The following is a 24917-nucleotide window of genomic DNA, read 5'->3' on the forward strand; positions in this document are numbered from 1 at the left end:
TGGTCTGGTTGGTTTTTGTGAATGGATTTTTCTCTTTTGCACACCCCCCCCCCCCTCCCCTAAGTTCACGAATGAATGGTATAGCTAATTGCGTGTCTTTCTATCTCTCTATCTTTCTTTCGCTCAACTCTTCAAATCCATTTCCAACCCGGTAACCGTCAAGAAGGAACAAATGGGTAGGACGCGCGCTTCGTTAGCGAGTTTCGGTGTGGTGGGTAGGAAAACTTTAATTGAATTTCCATTCACAGTCTCCCACAACGCGCAAACACAGGGTGAACGGAGGATGGAAAAAGACAGCTAAAATAGTAATGAAATAAAAATGAAAAGTCCGGACATTTCCTTCACCGCAGACATTTTGGGTGAGGACGAGCTTTTTTTTTGTTCTCAACTTTCCCTCCCCATTATCACCGATCTGGTTGACCGGAACAGGATACAGATTTTCCTCCAATGCGCATTGGAGGGCAACTGTTTTTTTGGCGTTTTAAAATTAGAGTTTTCTTTGGCTCCTATTTTCTTCAATTGTACAAAAACTTTACCTACGCGCGCGTTTGCAGAGCTTTACAACTTTCCGGGAAAATGTGCAAAGAAGTAAAAGTAATAAAGCGCAGCACGAGGTTTTCTTATCACAACAGCCGCTGCCTGCCTTCTTGCACGATGGAAAGCCATGTAAATCAACCGCAGAATTTTGGTTCCTGCCATTTCGGCTAGTTTGAAATAGCCGACACTATTTTGCAGGCAGATTTCGTTTCTTCAATTGCTCAGGGCTTTTCTGTTTGAATCCGCTTGGCACCAAAATGAGAAGAACAAACTCAAGTTGAAAATGTCCTCCCCGCTCACACCGGAAGTGCAATCCAATCCGACAACCGACAAAACCAATACGCACAGTACGGTACGGTAGCGGGTCAGAGTAAGAGCAGTAAAGAAAAGCTAAAGCAGGCAGCAAATTTTCCTTGCCAACAAAAGCGCGACCAGATTGCGTAATGAAAAATTATGATAATCGCAACGTAGCCAACCCCCAATTTATGTACTCTCTAATCGAACGCATTGTTTATCGGGCGAGTGGAAGTGCGAGTTGCGGCGGTGTAAGCCAATATTCAATAACGTGCTCCTGTATTTTGAGTGGTTGACTTGTTTTTTTTTTTTTTACGCGCAAAATTCACAACCAAACAATTTTGGAACGAGAACACAGAACAAATAATAAAGAAAGCTTCAAACCGGATGTTTTCCAAGACTGAAACCAATTTGCCGTCCATGAGTTTCACTTGCCTGGGAAGAGAAAAACAACAAACAAAAGCTTTTGAAGAAAAAATAAACCAAGAAAAACACCGAGAGAGAGAGAGAGAGAGAGAGAGAGAGAGAGAGAGAAAAAAAATGAAGATAAACCGTTGCCACAGGAACGACCAATGAAGTGACCGAAGGAATCAGACTGGATCATAAGGACCGGTTCTTCGGCATGGCAACGGTCAGGGCCCATTGCTCACTCCAACTACTGTTTATCCCAGGCACGGTGGTGGAGCACATTGCGAAAAGCCCAGCCCGCCACCGATCGACGGGAAAAGGAAGCAAAGGTGACATTGTATTCCACTGTATTCCACTTTTCTGTACGCAAACACACCCTCCGCCCTTTCAAACCTAGCCCACCAACCGCGTGCCGGTGTGCTGGGAAAACAGCCAGGCGGAAAAATCACCGATGAAAAATCGTTTCCAAGGTTGCCACACTCACACGAAAAAAAACCCCTGCGAATGTCCGTGCGTCTCCTCGTTTCATTTTTGCTCCCCGCATTCCAGCCCCGCTGCTCAGTGGCGGGAAAATTTGCATGTCGCGTGACCCGATGAACCATAACCAAACCAAACGGGAGCACGCACACACACACACACCCACCCACCCAAAGTAAACAGCAAAAGAGAGACCCTACAAAAATATGAAGGCAATAAAATGCCTTTCCTTCCAAATAGACTGCAACGCAATAGACAACAGGAGGGCGAACCAGAGGCTTTGAGGTGAGGCAAAGAAGCACCGGAAAATATTACCCTCCGTTAAAGGGGAGGGGGGCGAGGCAACGGCACAGCAAGGTTCGTGGCGGGCGAACCAGCCCTTAACGAGCAGCGGAAGAAAATAAGCCTCGAATATGGACGGAGTTTGTGAAGTAAACGGTGCGCGCTTGCTTTTCCAACGTTTCAGACGGCGCTGAGTTGGTCGCTGGATAACGGTCGCATTTCTATCATTTTTTTTTATACGCTGTGCTTCTATTAGGCTTCCAAGGAAAATTGCGAAGAGGTGAAAACTTCAGCAAGGAAAATATCGCGGGAGAGCACCGCGAGAGGTTGGCAAATTTCGTTTGTATGCGGCGCTGCGTATGTATTCCCCCGCTCGGTTTTGTTAGATTTCATCGTATCACAACATTAAACCATGGTTGGATTACTCAGAGAGGGTGAGAGGAGGGAAAAACGGGGAGGAAAATCCAACGCAAAGAACTCGGAAACCTTTTCAACACGCGCTGGGCCGTAAGGTTCCGCCGAAGTGCGCGAAACGCAACGCAAGCTTCGTTCGAAATGATATTAGCTCCCCAGCTTTCCCATGCTGTGTGCGTGTGCTTGGTTACAGTTTTCCAACCAGCAAGAAACAGCACCCCAATTCCCCCTCAAAAAGGGAAAAAGGGGGGAAAGGGAAAAACAAAACCCCCGCCTCAAGACGATGCCGCCTTTTCCAAACCCTCGAACACACGTTTCCACGTGCTATTTTGCAGCAGGAAACAGAAAGAGAAAAAGTGATCGAGAGGGAACGAGAGTTTTGCCTCGAGTTGCCCTCGCAGCCGGGCAATGCTACCGGGTCAGAAAATTATGGCTTGTTTAAGGGAGCGGGAATGTTTTCCATCGTTCCGTCTTGCGCCTCCATCTTGGGCGGCCGCCCTCGGTAGCCAGTTCGTCGCCGGCAAAGTGGCAAGAAATAATAGAGCCGGCGGAGACACCCGGCAGTGGAAAACACGGATAGTTGTAAGCGCAAAATACAACCCAAACACACCCAAACAGACACACACACACACATACACACACACACAGTGAACTGGTAAGGACGTGCCAGGATGATGATGCCGGTTCCTATGGTTACATTCATCGCAGTCTATGTTTTCCTATTCCTTTAGCCTGTATCGTCTTGCTGCCCTTTCTACACCGGCACGAAATGGGACGAGCGAGAGGAGAAACCAGAAACAGAAAGGGCAGCAGGGAAGGGGCGGAATTTTCGCAACAAGATTTTCCTGCCATCTTTTATGACGATGTCGCTGTTGTCGCTGCTACTACTGATGATGATGATGGTGGTGGTGGTGGTGATGCTGAGGCGATGATGGAAAACGATGATGCTGGTTTACTTTCTGATCGACTTCCGGTTACTTTAGACACGCTCGCTGTACACGGTGGTTTGCTGGTGCAGGGTGCAGGGTGAAAGATAAGGGACGCCTCTAAGAAACGAAGACGAAAGCACAGGGTCTTCTCATAGCTAGCGGCGAAAAAAGTGCGAAACCGTGAAGATGGCGTAACAGCGCCTTTCCGGTACCTTTTTTTTTCCTCAACCCAATCCGTATCCCTCGGTAAGGATCCGTTTCCTTGCTTTTCTGTTTTATGGGGAGCTGGGAAGTACAGCCCAAAATAAACATCCAGCGCGAGTGAAACACATGGAAGATTTGCTTGCCCTTCTACCGCGCGTCGATGCTGCACCGATGAATCAGGGATAGCTAATGTCCAAAAAGGACCAACAAAGCACGGAACGGTAGCACGCATACAGGAAGCTGAGCGGCGGCTACACACTAATGCGGCTGCGGACAGGTACATTTACCTGCACGTCATTAGCACAGCATGGTGAAAGAAATTCTGTGGAAAACGTTGTCAGGAAGCGTGTTGACGGGGAGGGGCTCGATGATTCTTCTTGCATGCTCGATGTATCGTTTAAGGAATGCTGGTGCAGGACTGGAGCAACGTAAGATTACAACAAAAACGAAAAGAACAAAGTACATGACTGCTTGGCGAAACATGGCGGAAACCGACCTTGCGGAAAGCAACCTTTGTTTTATGTACTTCAGGAGATTTACATAGTCAATGTATCACGAGCATGAATAGGATACTTAAAGATTTTCCAAGGCAATATTAAGTGTGTGAAAAGCATGTCGGACATGTTATGATGCTGAAGCGAAACATCTAGAGCTTTAATTAATTAGCGCTCTGTACTGCAGTCTGCGCAACTTCAAGAATGTATTCAAGCTTTAATGAACTACAACAATTCATTCCTCTGCCAACACCTAAACTTTAATTCCAATTTCTGAAATTAATTTTTGATTAACCAGGTTGTAATTGATTTCTTGTATAGCAAGGTCGGAACTCCAATTCTGAAGTTTTGTTACGATGCTTTTAGGCAAGATCTGAACTTTGAAATTACTCAAGATATATTCAAAAATATAGAATCAGTCGGACATTGCTTCCAATATCTTTAATATCCAATGTCCATAAATAATCTTCCAATGAATAGGTCCTGCAAAATTCAATGTTTCTCTCATTCATTTTTTAAATTCGTTACAAAATAGCCCACACTTATACTGTAGTCTTACGATTATAAGGACGTGGTTATAGACAACGCTCCATTAAAGGATACCAGACAACCATGAATAAGAAATAACGTCTCTTAATTGGCAATACGTATGGACATGGCTGCAAAACCGTTCACCATTTCGTTGATATTAAGTTCCTGATAAGAAATTGAACCACAGCATTTTACTTTCTTTCCTCGATTATCATATTCTCGGATCGTGTAAGCAAACTTTTGATAAGCCAGTTGTGATTGCTTTTCTTTAAACTGCTGATCTTTAAACATTTTGAATTTGCTCGCACGAAATGTGGGCTAATATTTGGCACAATTTCAAACAAACCAAACCTCCGTTTTGCCTCCCATTTAGCGTGGCTTACATACACATACACATCCCGTATTTTGCAACACAACACATGATACCATGTCCGATGCCCGAGTTCAACGATGAACGATGAGTAAATCTTTCCAATGCGGCCCTTTCGTTCCCATACCCCGGGGTTTGATATCCGGTTGCGATTCACGCTTACGTTTCCCGGGTGGTCAAAATTCACGGGAAAATCTGATTGCCAAACGTCCCCGTCCTATTAAACTAGGGTGCGAGGGGAGGCGCAAGGTACATCAAACCAGAGCGCGATTCTGTCTGCCTTCTCGATGCCTTCTGGAAAATGTCTACCACGTCTACCATCCACAGGAAAGACGATCATAAACAATATTTGACCCATCTTTCTCGCTCTCTTTCTCTCGCCTGGGAAATTGGAGGAAATCAGTAGGAACGAGCAGGGAAAGAAGTCTCGGCTCACTCGAGTGTTGAATTTTACTGTTTTATGTTCCATGAAGCTGAGCTGCCATTCATTTTCTCACGACATCCAAATGAAACGTTCTTGAACGTTCTTGAGATTTGGGATTTATCGATCCGGCAATACAAGAGCAAGCTTTGTTGAAACATACACACACAGAATCAAACTATGTTATCAGACATTATGGAGATTGGGAGAAACAAATCACAACCAATGAATGGCAATCTTTATCACATTCTCTTGATCGAACAGATCAAGATTTTGGAGCGTTGGTTTTCCTGTGACATCATGCCCATTAGAGTGCAGCACAATCGAGGGTCTCATGTCGAACGGAATTATCAAACACAACGCTGACATGAGATAGTTCCAGTGAAGTTGACTCATTAAATCCACACAATCACTGATAAGGTGACACATTAAATGGCTGCAGAATGATTGCTTGCCGCTCGGGGCGGCGTGCGGGGGGCTGCAAACTGATAAGCCACAAAACAAACCAATTCTTGCAACCACAAGAAGGGGAAGAATGTTGCTAGAGCTTAAAATTAAATCTAAAAAAACCTCGTAAGTAACGAACGTACCTGTTGCCATTGATCCTCGAAGGACGACTCGGACGAGAAGCATCCAGTTTCGTGGATGATCTGCAGCTCCCGGAAAATGCTCCCGCTCGGCAGTATATCCATCGTTGGGGCCGTTCCGTGAAAATCGGTCGTATCAAATCTGCAGCAAATCAGTATCGAGCTAACAACACCTACCGAGCTCTAGCAACACATCGACACAAGCGCGGGTCGCCCGGTCTCCGAGCTCTGCCAACACAAACCCTTCCCTCTATGAAACACTGACACAGAATAATTAAAACACTTGCTGGCTCACACTTCACCAAGAACAACAGCCTTTTTTTTAACTTCTCAACTCTTCCAGAGGTTTTGCCCAAAAAAACGCTTGGTACACGACACGACACACGAATTTGGAAACGAATTATTCAACCATTAATATAACGCACTCATGCTTCTTTGGTTTCGGGTTTTCACTTCTTTTGCCTTCGATTTTTCTCGCTTTTTTCTTCACACCACAACCATCATCAACATGCTGACGCTAGTGCCCTATTCTGTGTTTACATCTACTGCGCTGTAAACGTGTTAAACTCGTACACAAACTCGCGTATCAGAGACAATCACACACACAAAACCCACACGAAAGAAAAAAACGTGAATCGTATGCTTCTTGATTTTCACAGAACAAAAATTGGAAGGGAAACAAAAAACTTTTCCACTTGCAACGCCACCACTTTTCTCGCACTTCCGCTCGTTTTGTGCAGTATTGGCTTAACAATACCTTTTTTCTTCTTCTTTTATTTTCTTGGTTTAGGTTTTCGCTTCTGAACAACACTTCACAAATGTGTTAAATCTTTCGTTTGTACCTCCGCTCACGATCCGCACCCGTGGTAGGGATTTAGACTCAACTTTAGCTGATGTATGGCACAAACTCACTCGATCGGGAACTAACCAACCCATTCATACTCACGCACACACGTACATATTTGAGTTGGAATCAAAATGATCACGATCTTGCCAACTTATTTTGCTCACTGCATGGGTTTTCCAGCTATCTCCAATGCTTCCCACATGTATATTTAACTCTTTACGCGGGTTTCATCTGCCCTACGGGACCATCTTACACAGACACTTTGTGCCACCGAACATGCAAACAATTGTTGAGGAATTTATTGCACCCTAGTAGCCATTGCGTTCGAAACGTGCACAGCGAACAGAAACTGTTTCGGTAACTACTTTGTAGAAGTTTGAATATTTTTTTAACTACTTTGAAATTCACCTACAAGAACTCACGGTCGGAAGAAGAACCACTACGGAACACTAACGGGAAGAGCCACACAACTGCTGCTGGTGGTAACATTTCGCACTACCAAAACTGCACCCAAAAAAATATGGCTACCACAATTGATTGGCCATTGTGTCGCGTCCAACCAGGTTCGTCAAAAATGGAGGACAGCTGAGCTGCTGCACTTTCGGTACGCGTAACACAATCTCCTGCACAGGCGTGATTATTTCATCAACAGCATTGGTTCACACCTTTTGCACTCACACACTTGCGTTGGATTTGCACTTGCACTTGCATTGATTGGCAGCACACAACAACAGTTTGATAGTAAGCACTTCGGGTTCGGATTTTGGAGATCGTCTGCGTGCAGCCATTCAGTGGCTTCTTTCACGGTTCACGGTGTGGTTTGCTCGCTGCGGATGTCTTCAAATCTGGAGTAAAGTAGAGAATGAAGTGGAAACAATAATTAGAATGACAGTCATGGCCATCTAGATGAGAAACGGTACGAGACGGACTCCGTATCCAATGACAGGAACAGGCCTACTTAGATCAATTGATCGGCACTTGGTGGTATCTGGGGAGTCGGCTGACAGCCCTCGGGCCATCGTTTTGACAGCTCTGAAGACCTTCCCACCCAACGTTCCTGTTCATCATGTTGTTTTGTTTAATTATAGACACATGCACAAAGACACACACACACACACACACACACACACACACACACACACACGCAGAGGCGCATAGTAGCTATACAAACAATCGGAAACAGCAAATGCGTGTCTTTCGTCACCATTTGTGTGCGCCCCCGGTATGGAATCCAATAAATTTCCAGTGCGCGCGAAAGAATCTCTCGATTCTATTTCTATTTCTGGAAACACCATCACAACCGCATCTGCAGGAGAAGAGGGGATAAGATAGGAAAGTCCCCCCCCCCTCGTTCTCTCCCTCTTTGCTGATCCTCCTCATCAAAAGTTCATGTTGTGGTTCTCCCGGGCCTTCCCTGTTCTTCCCATTCAAAAGACACGATGGCGAGTCAGAAATGGCGGAAATGATTATTTATCTGAATGCACACACGACCAGCAACAACACCCGTACCGCCATCACCATGGACGATTGTGTGTTGTGCTAGGACCGGGCCGGGAGAATCACACAATGAAGCGGCCCCCAGCTCACCCTCACCGCCCTCAACCCAATGCACTCAATCACAGCATCCCACACGTTGCGTGTAGCTAACCTAGAGACCAGAGAGACTCCCGCCATTACTGACCGGTGAAAGAGAAAGTGATCTTGACCCTTGCATTGGCGGGCACCGAGTTGCCCCACGCACATTTGATCCACGGTAATCTCGCAGCTAGATTCTCGATCGACGTTCTGCTGATGTTGACCGAGGGTAGTGTAGGATTGTTAAAAACCAGATGCACCGTTCAAAACGACCGGAAACGACGTACGGATAGACGCTTGACGCGTACGCGTGTTTGAGCGAATGGGACGCGAGCGCGCACGACACACACTGCGGTCTGAATCACACCGGCTTCTAAAAAAAACTAAAATTGCCGCTGACATCACGCTGACGCTGAGGGTACCCTCTTGGGCTTGGATTTTTGTTTGGGACCGGTCAAGCCGCTTCAGCGTACGGTCTGTGTGGTTGGGTGTGAGAGCGAGAGAGATGGAGAGAGAATGAAGTGTGAGCGAAAGGAGTGGGAGAGGAAAGCATGCGAGTTCGGTTTGTAGCGTGAGAGCGCCGATGCAAGCGGCTTGCACACTCGAGGGTTGTGTAGGTTGGCTGGAAAGTTCATTGCTGAAGGGCGCACGCTCAAGAAGCGAGCCTATCGTACACTTGTGAACGCCTTTTATTTATTACATATATTCCCTCTCTTTTTCACACAACAATTAGTGCTGATGAGAGTTTTCTCATCCACGAAGTACGATGAAGGTGTGAGAACAAAAACCATCATTCGAAAACGATACAACTAGTCGAGTTCTAAATGTCTTTTTAGTATTTAACTATTGTATTGCACGGTAAACCTAGCAGCTAAATAATGTGCGATTATTTTATTTTATTTATTATTTTACAAAACATTGAAGTAAAGCACTGCATAAAAACTACGCAATAATAATCATTTTCATTAGCACAAGACTGCAATTTCACAGCAGGTTGTAGGACCAAAACACAGCTAATGATAATTTTAAACATGTGTATGAATGAATTTGTATAGTAAAAGGCAATATGGGGATAAATGATATATGATCTCATAAAGAACACATTTTTGCATACAATATTATTTTATTGCATTTTAAAAATAATCGATGTATATGATTCTACTCAATTTAGCGTTTTTTTTAAACTAAAAAATCTAAAAACATAATTTAAAAATCATCTTCAAATAGATTTACAAGCTAGATTGAGCGTTACGAACGATATGATATATCACAGATTGTCTCTTACTTTAATTTTTTTTAATTAATCCAAGTAATGCTGTATTGTCCATTTATAGACAATATTTAGATTGGTTTTACTTGTTTCACCACTGTGTACCAAAAATTTGCAAATTTTCTTCCATATTTGTCAACAATTATACTTCTGGCTTCACTTAAATGGTTACTGTATAAGCCTGTACTCTCTTTCGAATCAAATTAAAAGTAGAACTATGATAATAGTCATTTGATTCCCGTTGGCGTTTAGATTATTTAAACTGTTGAATAAAGCCAAATTGACTCAAAGTCTCTACGAACATTAACATGCAAAACGACCTAAACGTTAACTATATACTTCCCTACCCGTCACATTATTGAGCCCCCAAACACTTTTGCATCCATCCTCCGCTTGCTCTCTGTTGTGTTCTCTCTCTCTCTTTATTTCCCTCTCCCACTGCTGTTTGCCTTTGTTTTCCAAACGGATCGATCCAGCGTCATGACAGCCCGCGTACAAGCGATCGAACAGCTTCGTATGCGAGTGCGTGTCAGTGTGGGTGTATGTGATCATACCTACAAAGCAAGTGTGCAAGAGGAAAACAGAGAGTGAGCTATAGAGCGAGAGAGTACGGTAGTGTAGGAAGCCACCATTGAAAGAGAAACCAAAACAGCCCCTTTAAACTCAGTGTTTCTCAAGGTGCGCGATCGGTCATAGAGAGCGTGTGTGAACGACCAAAAAAAAAAAAAAAACGTCACCCTCCTGGACAACAGGTTGAAACTCTCTTCTAACCCCTCTCGTTTTTGTATCGTGTGTTTGTGTGTGCGTGTGTGTGCATTGGAACGAGGGGTCCGATAGCTAAGCTAACCCTTTGCCCCTTCGTTCCCACACTCACACTCACATATTCGACTGGAATGGAATGTAGATGGTATTGGGGTAGTGAGGGTTGGTGGGATCATGGCAGCGGGTGTCGGTGTGCGTCATCGTATCGGCAGGAATTTGTTTTATGCTGCGCGTCGGTTATGATAACGAAATTGCGCTAGCCTGCAGTCGAAGTTGTGCAAGCCAGCAGGCCAGCAGAAAGGAAATTGATAGGAAAGAGTAAAAATAACCCTCGTGAGGGCTCTCTTGTGAGATGTTTTTATTCCATTCTTTCCTATATTGTCCGCTTAATCTACAATTATTTTACGAGTTTTAAGTTCCAATTGCTGTGCTGCCCATTTCTTCCCCGCTGCCTCTTGTCGTGGTTTGTACACACGCATTTAATCGCTTTCAGATTAGATAGGGCCAGATTTTTTAAAGCACTCCCAGTATCTCCCGCTTTGCTTGTCCCAGAGACAAACAAAAAAATAGGAATCGATCAAACTTGTGGAAGCGATTGCTACGACCACCGTAGACCATTTCAACCGCGGGCGGCAAAGGATGATTTTTAAACCCAAAATGCCTTAATGCTTTTATTTAATTCCCGCTCGCTAGGTTGGTTTGAATTTTTGGCTCTAAAATCAAGGAAGAATGCGACCAATCACGTAACGGGTTTCCCGCCCGTAGCAATGAAAAACAATTCTAACGTCAAATGATGATGCATTTTCCAAGTTTTTCTCGCAAACCGTTACAATAAAAAAAAGAGCCATTCTCTTCCATCGTCCATTGTTTTGCCGCCCGAAAACTTCACCCAACCACAAACAAATGGATGCGATAGGAGAGGGAGGGGGGGGGGAATAGAACACCCACGAGGAAAGGGAGGAGGAAGAAGGAAAAGCATGACCTTTTCCCCCGAGCTGGGCACCAAAACCAAAACAAAGGGAAAACGATTCCGGTGCCCGGAACCTCCCTACGGGTGGAATGGAGAGAAAATTGGTACGATTTTTCCCCCTTTTGCGTTGAATCCCCGTCACCCATTGAAACGGCGATCCGGGGAAGGTTTTCGGGTTACGGTTGAGTTCTGCTGCAAGGAGGGGTGTGTGGGATCGGGGGGAAAATGGGGAAGAAAACAACATTAAAGCGTCCCTACGTCAACGTCATAGACATACGCAGTTTTTTTTTTCTTCTGTTTTCTGCCTAGTTTTACTGCTGGGAAGGTTGTTCAATAAAGTTGTTGTTGTGTTGTGCTGTAAAAGTTCACCCGAAGGGTCGAGTTCACCCCCGACACGTTGAGGGTGGGCAAAAGACCTCATGCATGCAATGACCCCCGTCCCCCGGTCCCGGATAGGGTCGCTTTCAGCTGATGACGTAGCACATAATTTGCCAGACATTTGTCGCGCCAGGAAGGCTCGTCCGCAGCGAAAAGAAGGGGACGGCTTCTAATCCATTATCACGCACCCACGGCTTGTTTGAAACTAACACACACATGCACACACACATACACACGTCCACAAGCCATCACGGCCACTCGTCCATACTAATTAAACAGTTTCCACCCGCCAGGCATCAGAAGGTTGGTTGTGATGTGATTTGACTTTTTAATTAGCCTTAACGCGTTCTAGCCGCTCGCGGGTCCTAGAAATGCATCGCACTCCCCTCCAGCGGGGCAGCAGTAGTTTGAGCAGGAAGTGACCGGATAGTGACCAAGCTAGCTAAACATTCACCCTAATCGAGCGGAAGCAATACGTCTTTCACGTCGAACGGTGGAGTCAAGGTTTGTTTAAAGTGGTCGCTGCTATTTTGTTCTTCTCCCTCTCTTAGGCTTTTTGCTAAATGCAACACGCACTCACATTGCACCCATCAAAGTCTGCATCTCTGAGGCACATCTTGCTTAAATGCACGCGTGAGGTAGGTTTGGAAGCATCTGAGAGGGGGGGACATAACAACACGCGCTCCAAAAACCTTCCTTCTCCAGCAGCACAGTGGGAAGTTGGCAGGCAAGCTATTTTTGAAACTAAACGAACGGAAGGGGTTCGTTTGTTTGGCTACTTTTGTTCCGAAAATGAGATCATAGCACGCAGCACGCCGTCCTAACGCAGGTCAGACAGAGGTGTCGTCTTTTTTTGCAATTCTGTGGGATTCATTCGCTTCGTAGGGATCCCAACCATCACATCCTGTCGTTTTGGGGGAAGATGCTTTTTGGTTTGTTTTTGTTTTTTGCAACTTTGTAAAATATATCATACATTCTTCCTGGAACATGAACGGTCCGTCCTAGAGCTCCCAGAAGGCTGGTGCCCTATTGGCAAATATTTTTTTTTGTGTTATACGTAGATAGTCTACCAAAAAAAGTAAGGTCTTGTTTTGACAAAACGACTCCATATTTCACAAATCTGAATAACTTAAACTGAAATTTAAAAGGTAAGAGCTTCACTATCTCGAAGGTTGATAAACAGTGTTGAGTTTTATAAGTTGAAGAATTGAGACAATGCGCTGTAATGTTTTTGGAACGTTTATGCTTTGTACTGTTCACTTTTCTCAACCTTTTTTGTATCACCTAACGGATCTGAATACTGAAAAAGAAAAAAAACACAACAAATAATTCTTCCAATATTATGTCAACATTACTGATTCTCTGATTAATTATAAAATAAATACTAAAATACATACAAAAATAAAAAGCTAATAGTTAATGAAAACGATCAGGTTCATTTAGATCTTGATGAAATAAAGTTCTAAACTTCACACTTTGTCATCTTTTGTCATATAAAAGTTCCAAAATGTATTAAAATATAATTATTGAGATCATCTCAGAAAAAGTTGCAATTGATAATGGTCATACAATATTTGCAATCTGTCATTCCATTTGCACGTAAAAAATGCATCTATCTCACTCAAAATAGCATGTTTTCAACAAAAAGCAGTACTGGGTTTGGGCTACTGGCAAAACAGGCTCATTGCAATGTTGTGTTCTTGAAATTTTTGAAAATCGTTACAAATTTCCCTATTATTGCAAATATCCTTCGAATTAAGAACAATGAAAATCTACCACGAAAAATACGTAGAAGTTTCGATCAAATCGTTTGATCGTTAATTTCAAAATAAGTTCAATATATTACAATTTCTTGTCCTAGGCACTCTTCACAGAGAATATAAAGTTTTCGAAACAATAATTTAAATCCCCAATTGGTCTTATAAGTCACAATTTTCTTTTAGAGCTCACTGTTGTCTAGTCAGAAAGACTATAATTTTCCTCCTCTTCTCATCCACAACAAACACTTTGCGCAATTTTCTGGACCGAATCTTTTCCAGAATACAATCACTTATCACTTTACAGCGCACTGGTACAGCACACACTTCCACTGTTCACACAAATTGTGGTGGATTACTTCTGATAGCTCCCGCAGCTGTACGTATGATACGTCCAACCCTTCCCCATAAGGATGCTCCACCTCGCCCTCGCGTCAAACCGGAGACAAACTTACTTCTGCGCTTTGCCGAACGTTTGCCAAACACCAAACCGTCCTGCTACGCTGACACACACAGACGCACAAGCCGGAAAGATGAAGCTGAAGATTTTTCCGCCTGTGCTTCACCGGAAGCGGAACAAACACAGCACCACCAGCACTATGCGAACCAGCACACCAAACGCTGCTTTTCCGTTGTTCGACGGTGGAGCGCCGTTTTTAATGCCACCGGGGTTTTCCACTGGCTTTTCCTGGCACTGGCACTGGCACTGCTTCGAACGTGAACCTGCTTGCTGGAGCTTTTTGGGTGGATTTTTATTCGAAGCGAATAGGAACGCACTGGACACCGAACCGCACACGTGTGCTTGTTGGTGTGCATGCACAAACACAAACAGAGAACGCACACGGACTGGCGCGGGAGCTGGAGTGGTTCACCCCACCCACCGCCACATGGAAGCAGGGAGCAGCGGGCGCGTAATGTCAGGTCCAACACACACACACACGCACACACACGCACACTCACGGCTTTTGAGATGGGGGGGAATTTTCCGACACACACGACGTGGCGTGCGAAAATTCGTGCAGCGATCTGCCGGCCTCGAACGTCTACTCGCATCTGGCAGACCGTCCGCAGCAGCGCGGTCGGCACCCGAGCGCACACCCGGAGAGTATCGGGTCGGGTCGCCTGTTTTCTTCGGGTGAACATCCCCCCTTTGCGTCCCCCCCCCCGCCCATGGTTTAGCGGCGAACGAAGACATCCTTTTTGTTAGAACAAGGGGGGAGGAGGGAGATAAATGAAGGAGCTCTTGGGAGCAGAAATTTTGCAGCGGGATGCAGGGGGGGTAGGGTTAGGAGGGCGCCGAGAAGACGAACCGTCAATGAAAGCACGAACGAACCGAGACCACGACCGCGACGGCTGATGATGACGCGAATGACGATGACGATGATAAGGGGGTTCGTTGATAGGATGCTCTCTGGATTGCTCATCCCCTCCTCCTCCCACCATCCTCCATCAAGGATTCAAGGGAAGCTTTGGCGAGGCGAATTTTCACCGGCAAGCGCCATGTGAATGGAACAGCCGGAGAGCGAGAGAACGAACCTAGTTCACATGGAAAAGCGTCACTCTCATCGTTCTCTTCATCGCTCACGCGCTCCGGGAAATTCGTACCGTGTGTGTGTGTGTGTGTGTTTGCGTGAGACGGAGAGTTTGCGCGCTGCTTTTCCAGCACGCTTTTTCGCTTCCGCCGTTTGCTCGTTTGCACACACAGCATCCGGAAAGGCGGCTTGTTTATTTATGAAACACGACCGAACTGAGAGCGGGACCCGAACGTTACGAGCGGCCGACGATTCGCCGGTGTTGTGCGAGTGCCATGCGCTAGCCGGCCGCTGTCGGCTATTTTCCACCGCTGCCAGGACAACCAGTAACTAACTCCCCGCCCTGCACGCCATGCACGCCATTTCCCCGTTCTCCGGAGGGAAATACAACGGCTTCCCCTCGGGTTGTGAGACCGAGCTGCCGCCGGCTAGCGCGTGTACCGGGCGTGCGTCGTGGGGACGCTTCTTCGTCTCACACACACACACACCTCCTGCATGTCCATTGCTTTCGCAAGTGTGGAAAATGTGAAAAAACAGTAAAAAGTCCCCCCACCAACAAATACATAGTTTCTGCTTGGTGGAAAATTTTAAGTGACGCGGTTGCAACACACGTGGACGCTCAACTGTGTGAATGCGTGAACAGTACGGGAATGTGTGTCGGGTTTTATTTTTCGTGTTGCATTTCGGCCCAACTGCTGGTGCAGGAAGGTATGGTTCAGTCCGTTCGGTGAGCTTTCGGGCGAAATATTTCGCATTAAAATCCTGGCAAAATGTGTAGAGATGCTTGTAATGTATGGATCGCGATGCACAGGCTCAAGGAATCTCGCTCGGACCGGGGGAATCGTTTGAATGTCAGCAGTTTTGTTGCATTTTGTGCAAGGGTAATTGTGTGTTACAGTCTTGTGAATGGTAATGTAAAATTATGTTTAAAAAGCAACGGAACGGATGTTTTTTACATTCAAAATATCCAAGAAACGCACTCTAAACAAACAGAAATTGTATCTGTATTACAGAATATTGCTCGAGATGTCTCAACAGAGATATCAAACAAGAGACATATCGAGTTGTCGGACAATCATAATCATCACAAAATCTACATTGCTTTAAATAAAAAAAAAACATTATTTGATAGAAAAATACTTTAAAACATCTTGAAGTATCTCAGGTAGGCTGATAGCCACCCATCAACCAGAGGTTGTTGTTGTAAGACCACGATAAATGTGTGTGTTGTCACAAAATGTTGAGCCCATTTATCCAGGATTAATTTCTATATATTCACTTCTTTACATTCCTCCCCTTAAATTAGAATAATAGCATCTAGACATGACATTAAGGCATTTAAATAGAATGAACAAATATGAGCCCCGGTGCTATTTTAATTGTGTTACTTAGTTTATTTGATGATTAAGCTTTCTTTTTGGTTTGAAACGCTGCATGATGGTTCATATTTAAATATTGATATCAAAATTATGTTTTATTGAAGATAAAACATATAAAGTGAATCAACAGAAACAATGTGACAAAATTAACTGTAGCAAAAGGGCTGAAACTCAAAATATGATTCATAAAATATGGTAACACAATAGGAAAAAAATTTTTAAACAAACCAAATTTAGGCAGAGTAACACGTATTTTTTCTTGAAATACTTTATATTTTTTTAAATTAGTTCTTAAAAATAATAATCTTTTTAACTGACCTTTATCTAGTGGATGCGTACAAGCTGCTTAAGAGCTGCTTAAGAGCTGCTTGACTGAATCTTCCGAAGTGAATCAGATGAAACTGGCTTGTTATTACAGTTATAGTGTCCTAGAATTGGCTGCTTGTAAGTAAAAGTTGTTCATGGCGCATCTGTGTTTATTGAACATTCAATTCTCGGGGGAAAAAATACTTCAATTTTTCACAAAATGTCCTCAACTCACTATCCCCCTGTGCAAAGCGACGGAAGAACCCCCTGTGCAAAGCGACGGAAGAAATCATTCCCTTTCGCGCATTTTCTCATGCTTTCTTTTTCCCTCCTACGGCAAATTTGTCAAGCAGCGTTTCGAGCTACCCGTCCCTGGCACCGCCTCATACCCCTCGCCTGAGCGCGCTGTCGAAGGTTTGGATGTGTTGGTGCGTCAGACGGCCAATCGCTGTCAGTCGTCGTCCGTGCTTTTTCCCTCCATAGCGCTATCTCTTTCACGCGTGTGGTCAATGGTCGCGAGCTGTTGTGGCGCTTAAAAAAACCGTTAACAAACATTGCGGCGCTGCATTTGATTTTTCACAAATCAAACCAAAGAAGCGCTATGAGTTCAATCGCTGCAATGTAAAAATAACTAACGAATCGCTAGCTCACGCTGGAGGGTTGGCTGTGCAACGCGCAGAACCCTATTTCGAAGTAGCGCACGCAACACAGGTGGCCATGGCCGTGCATAGGAAAGCTTAAACCTAATTGCATAAAGCATAACTTTATGTGACACTATGCTTTTCCTTTCGTATGTCGTAGATTACATAGATAGGCTGAGCCGTCTGCGCAAGGGTGTGAGGGTGCGTGTGTGTGCAACACTGACGCCAAATGTGTATTCTTCCGGAATGTAATGATCCATCGGTCAAAGAAAGGAAGGTGTTCATGACGGTGTTTTTTTATTGTGGAGCTGCATCCTTCCCCCTGCCTGCAGCGTATGCATCGGGCAGGATACAGTTTGGCAGTATGCAAGTTGCCCGCTGGATAGGAGCGGGCCCGCGGCACCGCCATCATTCCGCACATCTTAACAGCATGCCCGTCGTGGGTTCTAACCGCGTATGAACCGTCCGCCGTAGCAAGGGGTGACTATCCGGCTACGTGGTACTCAAGTCCTGAAAAGGCCGGCATGATCGCGTAGGCCATTACGCCAATAATAATAATAAGAAGAAGAGGAATAACATAGCATAACAGCCCACACCCGGAGAAGAGATTGGCTTATCTTTGTTGCTGCCGTGTTACCGCTGTGACGCGACAAATGCACGGAATGCAATCGACCAAAACATTAACCTACCGAGCCGAACCCATTTCCAAGGCAGTGCCGGTCGCTCGGCGTCATGATATCGACTCTGAGCCAACAAGCCGCCGAATTCTGGACGAACAGATGCAGCACCATACGCGCACCGTAATAAACAAATCCAGAATCCTCTTTTGTATGGATTCAATTGAAAATGTTGTTTCCACTTGCATCCGCTAGCTGAATTGGAAAGAAATGTGCTACATATCAGACGCACGTTTGCTTCGATCGTTTGTCTTTTTAATACCCCCAACAGCAGAACCGGTCGCAAAGATGGTGGTGCCAATTAAATGGTTGTATTGTCTCCTAGGTAGCGGTAATCGATCGGGCGGCGTGCAGTGCTTTTTCTAAGAATGCATGGAGTGTGTAGACGCAGCCGGTGACAATACACGCATCAGAATCAAACAGTTTTGGGGTTCCCGCACGCACACACACACACGTGCACGCACGAACGCATGCACGCATGCACGAATGCACGAATGCACGTACGCGCGCACGCCAGCACGCACCCACGAAAGCGCGCAGGCGAGCACACACCCCCCATCAACCCCCCCCCCCCCCTCCCGCATGATCGATTACGGCTACCTTATCGGAAGAAAGGCTGGTTCCTAACTCAAAGCACCGGGAGGGGAGGGGGATCGCGGCATGATAGAGTGGACGATCACTTTCCCCGCGCTGTGTGTGTGTCCGTGTGTGTGTGTCGTGGCCAGAAAACTCGAGACAAATTCCGGCACATTGAAAAAAAAAATTTATTGCCACTATACACCGTGCTACATGATGCTTAGAAGGTCGTTGAAGCATCAAACATGTTCAAATTAAAAAAAATATTAGATTAGTGTTAGACGTTCTCGTACGCTTGTTTTAAATAGGCTTCTTCACCCTCAATTGGCAGGGGCATCGTATGGTCTCATCAGCAGCGGCACGAAATAAAATAAACCATCAATACACCGATAACACTTTAAATCCCAAAATGAACCAGCTTCTCCCGTATCGTCAAGGTCACACACAATAAATAAATGCTAACACTCACCAATAACAATACACAACCGCAATGTACATATATACCAACGCATACACACAATCAGCTGACGGCGAAAGGCACGGGCTGAAGCGCAAGTAAGGCATGGCAGGGAGGGGAAAGGGAGTGAGAGGAAGAGGAGGAAGGAATGGGCGCCAATATTTTTTGAATTTTTCGGCCGTTTTTTTTGCTCCGCCGTCTGAAATAGTTCATCCATTCCTTCAGCAGATGGCGCTCGTTCCGCACCTGAAAACTGCAATAAATACGGTAGCCATCGTAGTTTCGGCTGAAGTCCAGCGCTGTTTTTTGCGTATTTTTTGACACAAAACGACGCAAAAAACTACGCAGAAAACTGCTCGAATCTGCGCAGCGGGCATCGTAGTTTCGGCTGAAGTCCAGCGCTGTTTTTTGCGTATTTTTTGACACAAAACGACGCAAAAAACTACGCAGAAAACTGCTCGAATCTGCGCAGCGGGATGTTTTTTTGCTATTGTGCCATCTGCAGTAACTGCAATAATGGGGATAGCTTTGTATGCAATCTTACACACAAGCAATCCTTGTACACAAGCTGAAGCACGCAAAGCGACATCTAGTGAGGAGCGGAACGATAGAGCAAAATCAACGAGTCACTTTTTTGATTTTATTTTAAATTCAATTGAATTTGTACTGATTTACTACGTTATTGGCTCTCCTTTATGAAATATGCTATATGAGTGTTCCTTGAATACCTTTGTATCGTTTCAAAACTCCTATATTTTATATGTACTTTATCAGTTGTGGCTTTCAAGTGTTTCTAATTACATTCAGCGTTGTGTGAGATGTAAAGAATGTGATATTGTTCGATCAAAAATATACATAGCATAACTTCACATAGTTTTGATTTAATTCATTGACGTCGTTGAAACTTGAGGCACCAAACAAAACTAACCACTCTTATTGCATCTTTCCAGCAATGCCGAAACCGTTACGCCTTCCACTCATTTCACCGTGTCCTTAATCCAGTCGCACGCACGTTCAAGGTTTACAAACATCTCGCTTCCCTCCGCCCGGCAGTGCGGGAAGCTAAACACCATCAGGCCGGCCAAGAAGTAGCGCGGCACCTTGTCGACTCGCTTGATGTACTGCAGCGGCGAGCCGGTGGCGTAGTTGTGACAGTGACCCTTCGGACGTGTCTTGTACACCGCACACAGCACATCCTCGGTGGGAGGCAGAACGACGCCAAGTTTTTCGTACTCACTGCGACAGGTTATCGACGAAGTGAGGTTCATTGCGTCGCGCTCCATCTTGGGAAAGATGAGCTTATTGCGCTTCCAGCCGCTCACCGTCAGGAACGTCTCCTTGTAATCGTCGACCGCTGGCAGACAGATGGGTTTAATGTTCGGTTTGCTCGTATCTGCGTTGTGCTTCAGCTTGAGCAGAGCGAGATTGTTGGCATACTGCGGTTTGTTGTAGTTGGGATGGAAGAACACCTGCTCGATGTCCACCGATTGGGATGTGATCGTTGTGGCCGGAGCGTTCGGATCCGCGTCTTCCACCGAGCGGATGTTGTACTCCCCAAGACGAACCGATTGCCTGCCGGGTGAAACATAATGTATTATTACAACTCCCTGCAAGTCTTCAACAAAGCAAAAGACCAACATACAGCTTATAGTTACTGAACACACCCTCTACACAGTGCCCCACCGCAAGGACGTATCGCGGGTGTATTAGAATGCCGCTGCACACCAGATGTGTCTGCACCTTGTCAAGCTGCCGGAACTCCAGCAGCGCATTCCACGGGTACTGATTGAACACCGGCTTCTTCATCTCATCCTGCACCTCCGAGTTGCGGGCCACGCCACAGTCCTCCAGCTTGAGCAGATTGCGCTGATCCACTAACTGCTGGTGCGCATTGATCCAGGTCGTGTACTGCGCCACATCGGTGTACGTCGCTGGCAGGGCTGCATTGCACGTAGCCTCACCCGTGTCCAGATCACGCCGAGCCGCCGCACTCACAATGCCCCGCAGGTACCAAACCTGATCCTTTGCGAAGTACAACCCTCCGCCACTGTCACCGGAGCACACGTTCGCACCCGATTCCGTCCCGATCGCACACATCTTGCCCGCATCCTGCGGCAGAAAGCGAACGTGCTCGGGCAGCTGCTCAATGCACTGCTGCTTCTCGATTACCTTCATAGAGGCTTGCTGAAGCGTTTCGCTGATACGGTGCGTCTCATCAAATCCAAACCCAACGGCTATGCCGGACCGGCTCAGAACGTCGATCAGGGTGGCGTTGTGCGTCGGCCATAAGCAGATCGGGAAGATGGAGAACGAAGCGAACGAGATCGCTCGATCAGGGCGCATCAGGGCAATGTCGTTGTAGAAGGTGTGCCGGTCATACTTTGGATGAAGGATGATCTCGAACAGGTTGTAAACGACCACGCTCGTGTCGTTATCGTTGTTGAGATGGTGTATGCCTGCCTTCAGGAAATAGTGATCGGGGTTCGGTTCCTTTATACAGTGAGCAGCTGTGGGAGAAAGCAGTGGACGAAACATTACAATGAAGAGGACAATCAGGATGCGCTCCTGCGGGTTTCATACCGGAAAGCACAAAGTGTTGACTGATAATCGATCCACCACACTTGTATGCTGGTTTCTCAGACTTCATGTGGGCAAACAGTGCCACATGCCAAGGCCAATCTCCTGGCTCAGCTATGATGCCTTTCGTGACGAGTCCCATTGGGGAAAGACGACGTACGCCACACGTTGCTAAAATTTAAATATTGTTAATCGGTTACTAATATAAAGCACAACTTCCCTATCTCGGTGTAGAATTACAAGCAGCAACTTCAGAAGGTTGTTGAATTAATAGCAGCACCAGTAGCGCCATGACGGCTTGTATGGGTATTCCCCAACACTCGCTGATAACCTTTCCCATGCTGAACGAGAAACAGAAACAACACACGACCGTCTGATTGCACGCCAACTCGCGTAATGTCAATGCGACGACGAGCGAAGCCTACCTTTAACTGATCGATCGGGCCGAGTTTTCTCTGCCCGGGAGAATATTTCGGAATAAAAAGAGCATATTCTTTCACCAGCAGTTGCATTCGGAAGAGAAGATGTGATCATTTTTCGGATGAACGTACCTGGATGGTGTGTTTCATGGTGGGAGCTGGTTTTTATTAGATCGGTCCACGGATTCGGGTCCCGACACGCTTACGTAGTATACAAAGAGGTAACATAAAGTTAATGTGAAAGGGTACTACTACCACTACTAATATATAATTAACTAGACTTTACGCTATACTTCACTTAATACATCGGAGGTTCACCGGATAGGTTTGTTCTTCAGTTTTTTTTTGTTTTGCTTTCGGACCACTTACATCGATTATGTTTTTGTTTATGTTTATTTTTACGCTTTTTTGTTGCTGTGTTTACTATTAGAGTACTTACGCCTGCGCTTATGCAATCCACAATACGGCAGGCGGAAAAGACTGTTTAAAAAGGTGGCTTGCTAGGGGGAGACAATGTTTTACTAATACGTAGAGTTTTTTTTTAAAGTGTAACGATCATGGCGATTACGATTCACATCGTACATATGTGTGTGTCTGTCTGTCTTCTTCTCCGTTCTTCTCTTTCCCAACCCAAAACTGTAGCTGCGAGAAGCGCAATCAGCTCCCCGATACGTGACGCGTAGACACTGGCTTTTCGAAAGCTAAGGATGCGAACGCTTTTGGAAAGTACTCTATCACATCGCGCTCTTGCGTATCAGCAGATACTCGGAGAACTGCTGCGTCTCGACGCCACCGCCGGTGCTGGCCTCCACGCTGAAGCCCGCATTCAGCAGTCGGGTCAGCACCTGGATGGAGTTGAGCTTGCAGTATCCGTTCAGCGGAAACCGTATCACCTGCCGGCCGTCGAACTGGTTCCAGGCGGCGCCGGTCCGCGCGTCCAGAATCGCCTGGTTCGTCTCGGGGAACACCTCGTCCAGGACGGCCCGCTCGGCCGAGATCAGTATGCGCTCGCCCAGGTCGGGCGAGATGTGCAGCGCCACCACGTCGTGGCTGGCCGTGTCCGTCTGTACCGTGCCCTTACATTTGCTCCGACTGCCCCCGCCGAACGGTGGAATACCATTCCCGCTGCGTTGCCGCTCCTTCTTCAGCAGTTCGATCTGTTTGATCATAGCTGTAAGGAACAGAGAAAGAGTAAATGTCAGTGACTCCTTCAACATTAACTCCTTCAACGCAAGATAAAGTAAATGGCTGCAGGTTATACTCACGAACAATATCGAAATATTTGGCCTCCTCCAGCAGCAGCTCCAGGTCCGGGAAGTCTTCCGACACGAGCAGCTTTGAGTTGCGCATAAAGTTCAGTATATGGCGAAACATACCACCGTCACGGTCGATGAAGTAGTGCTGCTTGAGCGAATCCAGCACGATCGGGATGCAGCCGTTGAAGAGTTTGGCTAGCCGCGAGTCGGGATATCTGCAAGGGGCAAGAAGTTGTTATCGTTAACTGATGTTGGAGATCTTGATGTTGAAGTCAAATAGTGAGTCAGGTAGTATATAAGTCCAATGTTTTAATTTCATTGCTTTAATCGCTGGGTTTGTTGCGTTAATTGTGCTTAAAAATGCTTTCAAATTCTGACTTCCACACTATTCAGCTGCGTTCTCAACCAATCATGGTCTGTAACTCGTCCTCAATACGTTCTAGCTCTCAATGAGAAATGTGCTCGATCGATTGTACGAATGTTTTTCGAATGCCCGATAATCTACATGCCCGTCATGGGTTCAAACCCTGAATGGACCGTGCTCCCATACGTAGGACTGACTATCCTGCTATCAATCAATAAATCAATAAATCACTGAAAGCCAAGCCCACGGGTGATACAGGCGCAGGACTTGACCAACAACGGTTGTTGTGCCAAAGAAGAATAAGAAGATAATCTATGCATGCCTCTGTGGTTTCTTTTCATTATATTTTGTCTTTACTTTCCTTTTAGTTGTATCTGTGTAACTCATTCTGCAATCGAGTTTGATCCTTCCACCCGTAAGCGTTACGTATTTTATGGATAGCCCTCAATTGGAACAATTTTCTAACATTTCTTTAATTTTTTTTTTTTGACAGAAAATGACACCTTTCGGTAGGCTGCACAAATTGATGGAGATGTTAAAAATATTTACTTTCTAAAGTATACATTAAACCGCTTGCACATATACAATAAATCTGTTAGCTTTTTTATAGAATACTAGCTGGCCCGACAAACTGAGTTATTCCGAAAAAAACTAAAATATTCCATTATTGCTTTTTTACTTGGGATAGTTATATCGTGCCCGTATCCCCTCAGGATCCGATCATCGAGTGTGCTGTATACAACACAACAACAATCCTGAGCTTTGTATGGGAGTTAGAAAATCATTATTAAATTAAGTTTAGTGTAACATCTGAACGATTTTTAAATCTTAAAACCTATTCTCATACCACCATAAGGTGTGTGCAAAGTTTCGTTGAAAATGATCCAGCCGTTTCGGAGTTTGCTCGCGACAAACACCGTGACACGAGATTTTTATATATATAGATTGTTTATTCGATTTGATTTAAGTTCATAGATACAAAATCATTGTAAGAGCGAGTAGAATATTGTCTGCAGTAATACCTCAGAAAACCACAGCAAAACGTAACTGATCTGTTACCTGATTATTAAAACTGCTAGTTTTGTGATTTTCTTTCTAAAACGATGGATGGTCGTGACGGTAAAATTTTGTTATTCTAAATATTATCTTGCGAAGAAATATCAGGATGTATCCTATTCATTGCATACTGCATTGCATTTACTGATTTGGAATAATTCTTGATGATC

General features: G+C 45.4%; 3 protein-coding genes across 9 annotated transcripts in view; all 3 read right to left on the bottom strand.

Moving 5' to 3' along the window:
• Positions 1-14573, bottom strand: part of LOC1270064 (Krueppel-like factor luna) — a 282587-nt gene extending 268014 nt beyond the window's left edge. The window contains exons 1-2 of one of the 7 annotated variants that reach the window (XM_061642494.1): positions 14468-14573; positions 5952-7640 (exon numbers count right to left, since the gene is read on the bottom strand). In XM_061642494.1, coding sequence (XP_061498478.1) covers positions 5952-6053 — 102 coding nt within the window. In that variant the 5' untranslated portion in view covers positions 6054-7640; positions 14468-14573. Of the gene's footprint in view, positions 1-5951; positions 7641-7724; positions 8872-13962 lie in introns of those variants that run through there. The other 6 variants (XM_061642495.1, XM_061642493.1, XM_061642499.1 and 3 more) reach the window with 6 other exon arrangements.
• Positions 14574-19936: 5363 nt separating this feature from the next.
• LOC1270058 (ovochymase-2) lies at positions 19937-22073 on the bottom strand. The gene is made up of 4 exons (XM_001237131.3): positions 21893-22073; positions 21656-21823; positions 20718-21582; positions 19937-20647 (listed from the first exon to the last, which is right to left on the bottom strand). Exons 1-4 carry the CDS (start codon positions 21990-21992, stop codon positions 20053-20055), a joined length of 1728 nt encoding a protein of 575 aa, XP_001237132.3. The 5' UTR covers positions 21993-22073; the 3' UTR covers positions 19937-20052.
• Positions 22074-22215: 142 nt separating this feature from the next.
• The window catches only part of LOC1270057 (BTB/POZ domain-containing protein Tiwaz), a 47545-nt gene continuing 44843 nt past the window's right edge, over positions 22216-24917 (bottom strand). The window contains exons 3-4 of the mRNA XM_308719.4: positions 23337-23542; positions 22216-23242 (exon numbers count right to left, since the gene is read on the bottom strand). Of these exons, the coding sequence (XP_308719.3) occupies positions 22806-23242; positions 23337-23542 (643 nt within the window). The 3' untranslated portion in view covers positions 22216-22805. The remainder of the gene's footprint in view (positions 23243-23336; positions 23543-24917) is intronic.

This window comes from Anopheles gambiae, chromosome 2, assembly GCF_943734735.2.
Source record: "Anopheles gambiae chromosome 2, idAnoGambNW_F1_1, whole genome shotgun sequence".
NCBI lineage: Eukaryota > Metazoa > Arthropoda > Insecta > Diptera > Culicidae > Anopheles > Anopheles gambiae.

Bases quoted from the DNA above. Each gene is read 5' to 3' on its own strand.
- LOC1270058 (XM_001237131.3), bottom strand. From the start codon at position 21,992: ATGGGAAAGGTTATCAGCGAGTGTTGGGGAATACCCATACAAGCCGTC. The intron at 21,824-21,892 runs GTAATTCTACAC...TTTAAATTTTAG, and splicing joins ACCTTCTGAAGTTGCTGCTT to CAACGTGTGGCGTACGTCGT. The intron at 20,648-20,717 runs GTATGTTGGTCT...TTCACCCGGCAG, and splicing joins GTGTTCAGTAACTATAAGCT to GCAATCGGTTCGTCTTGGGG.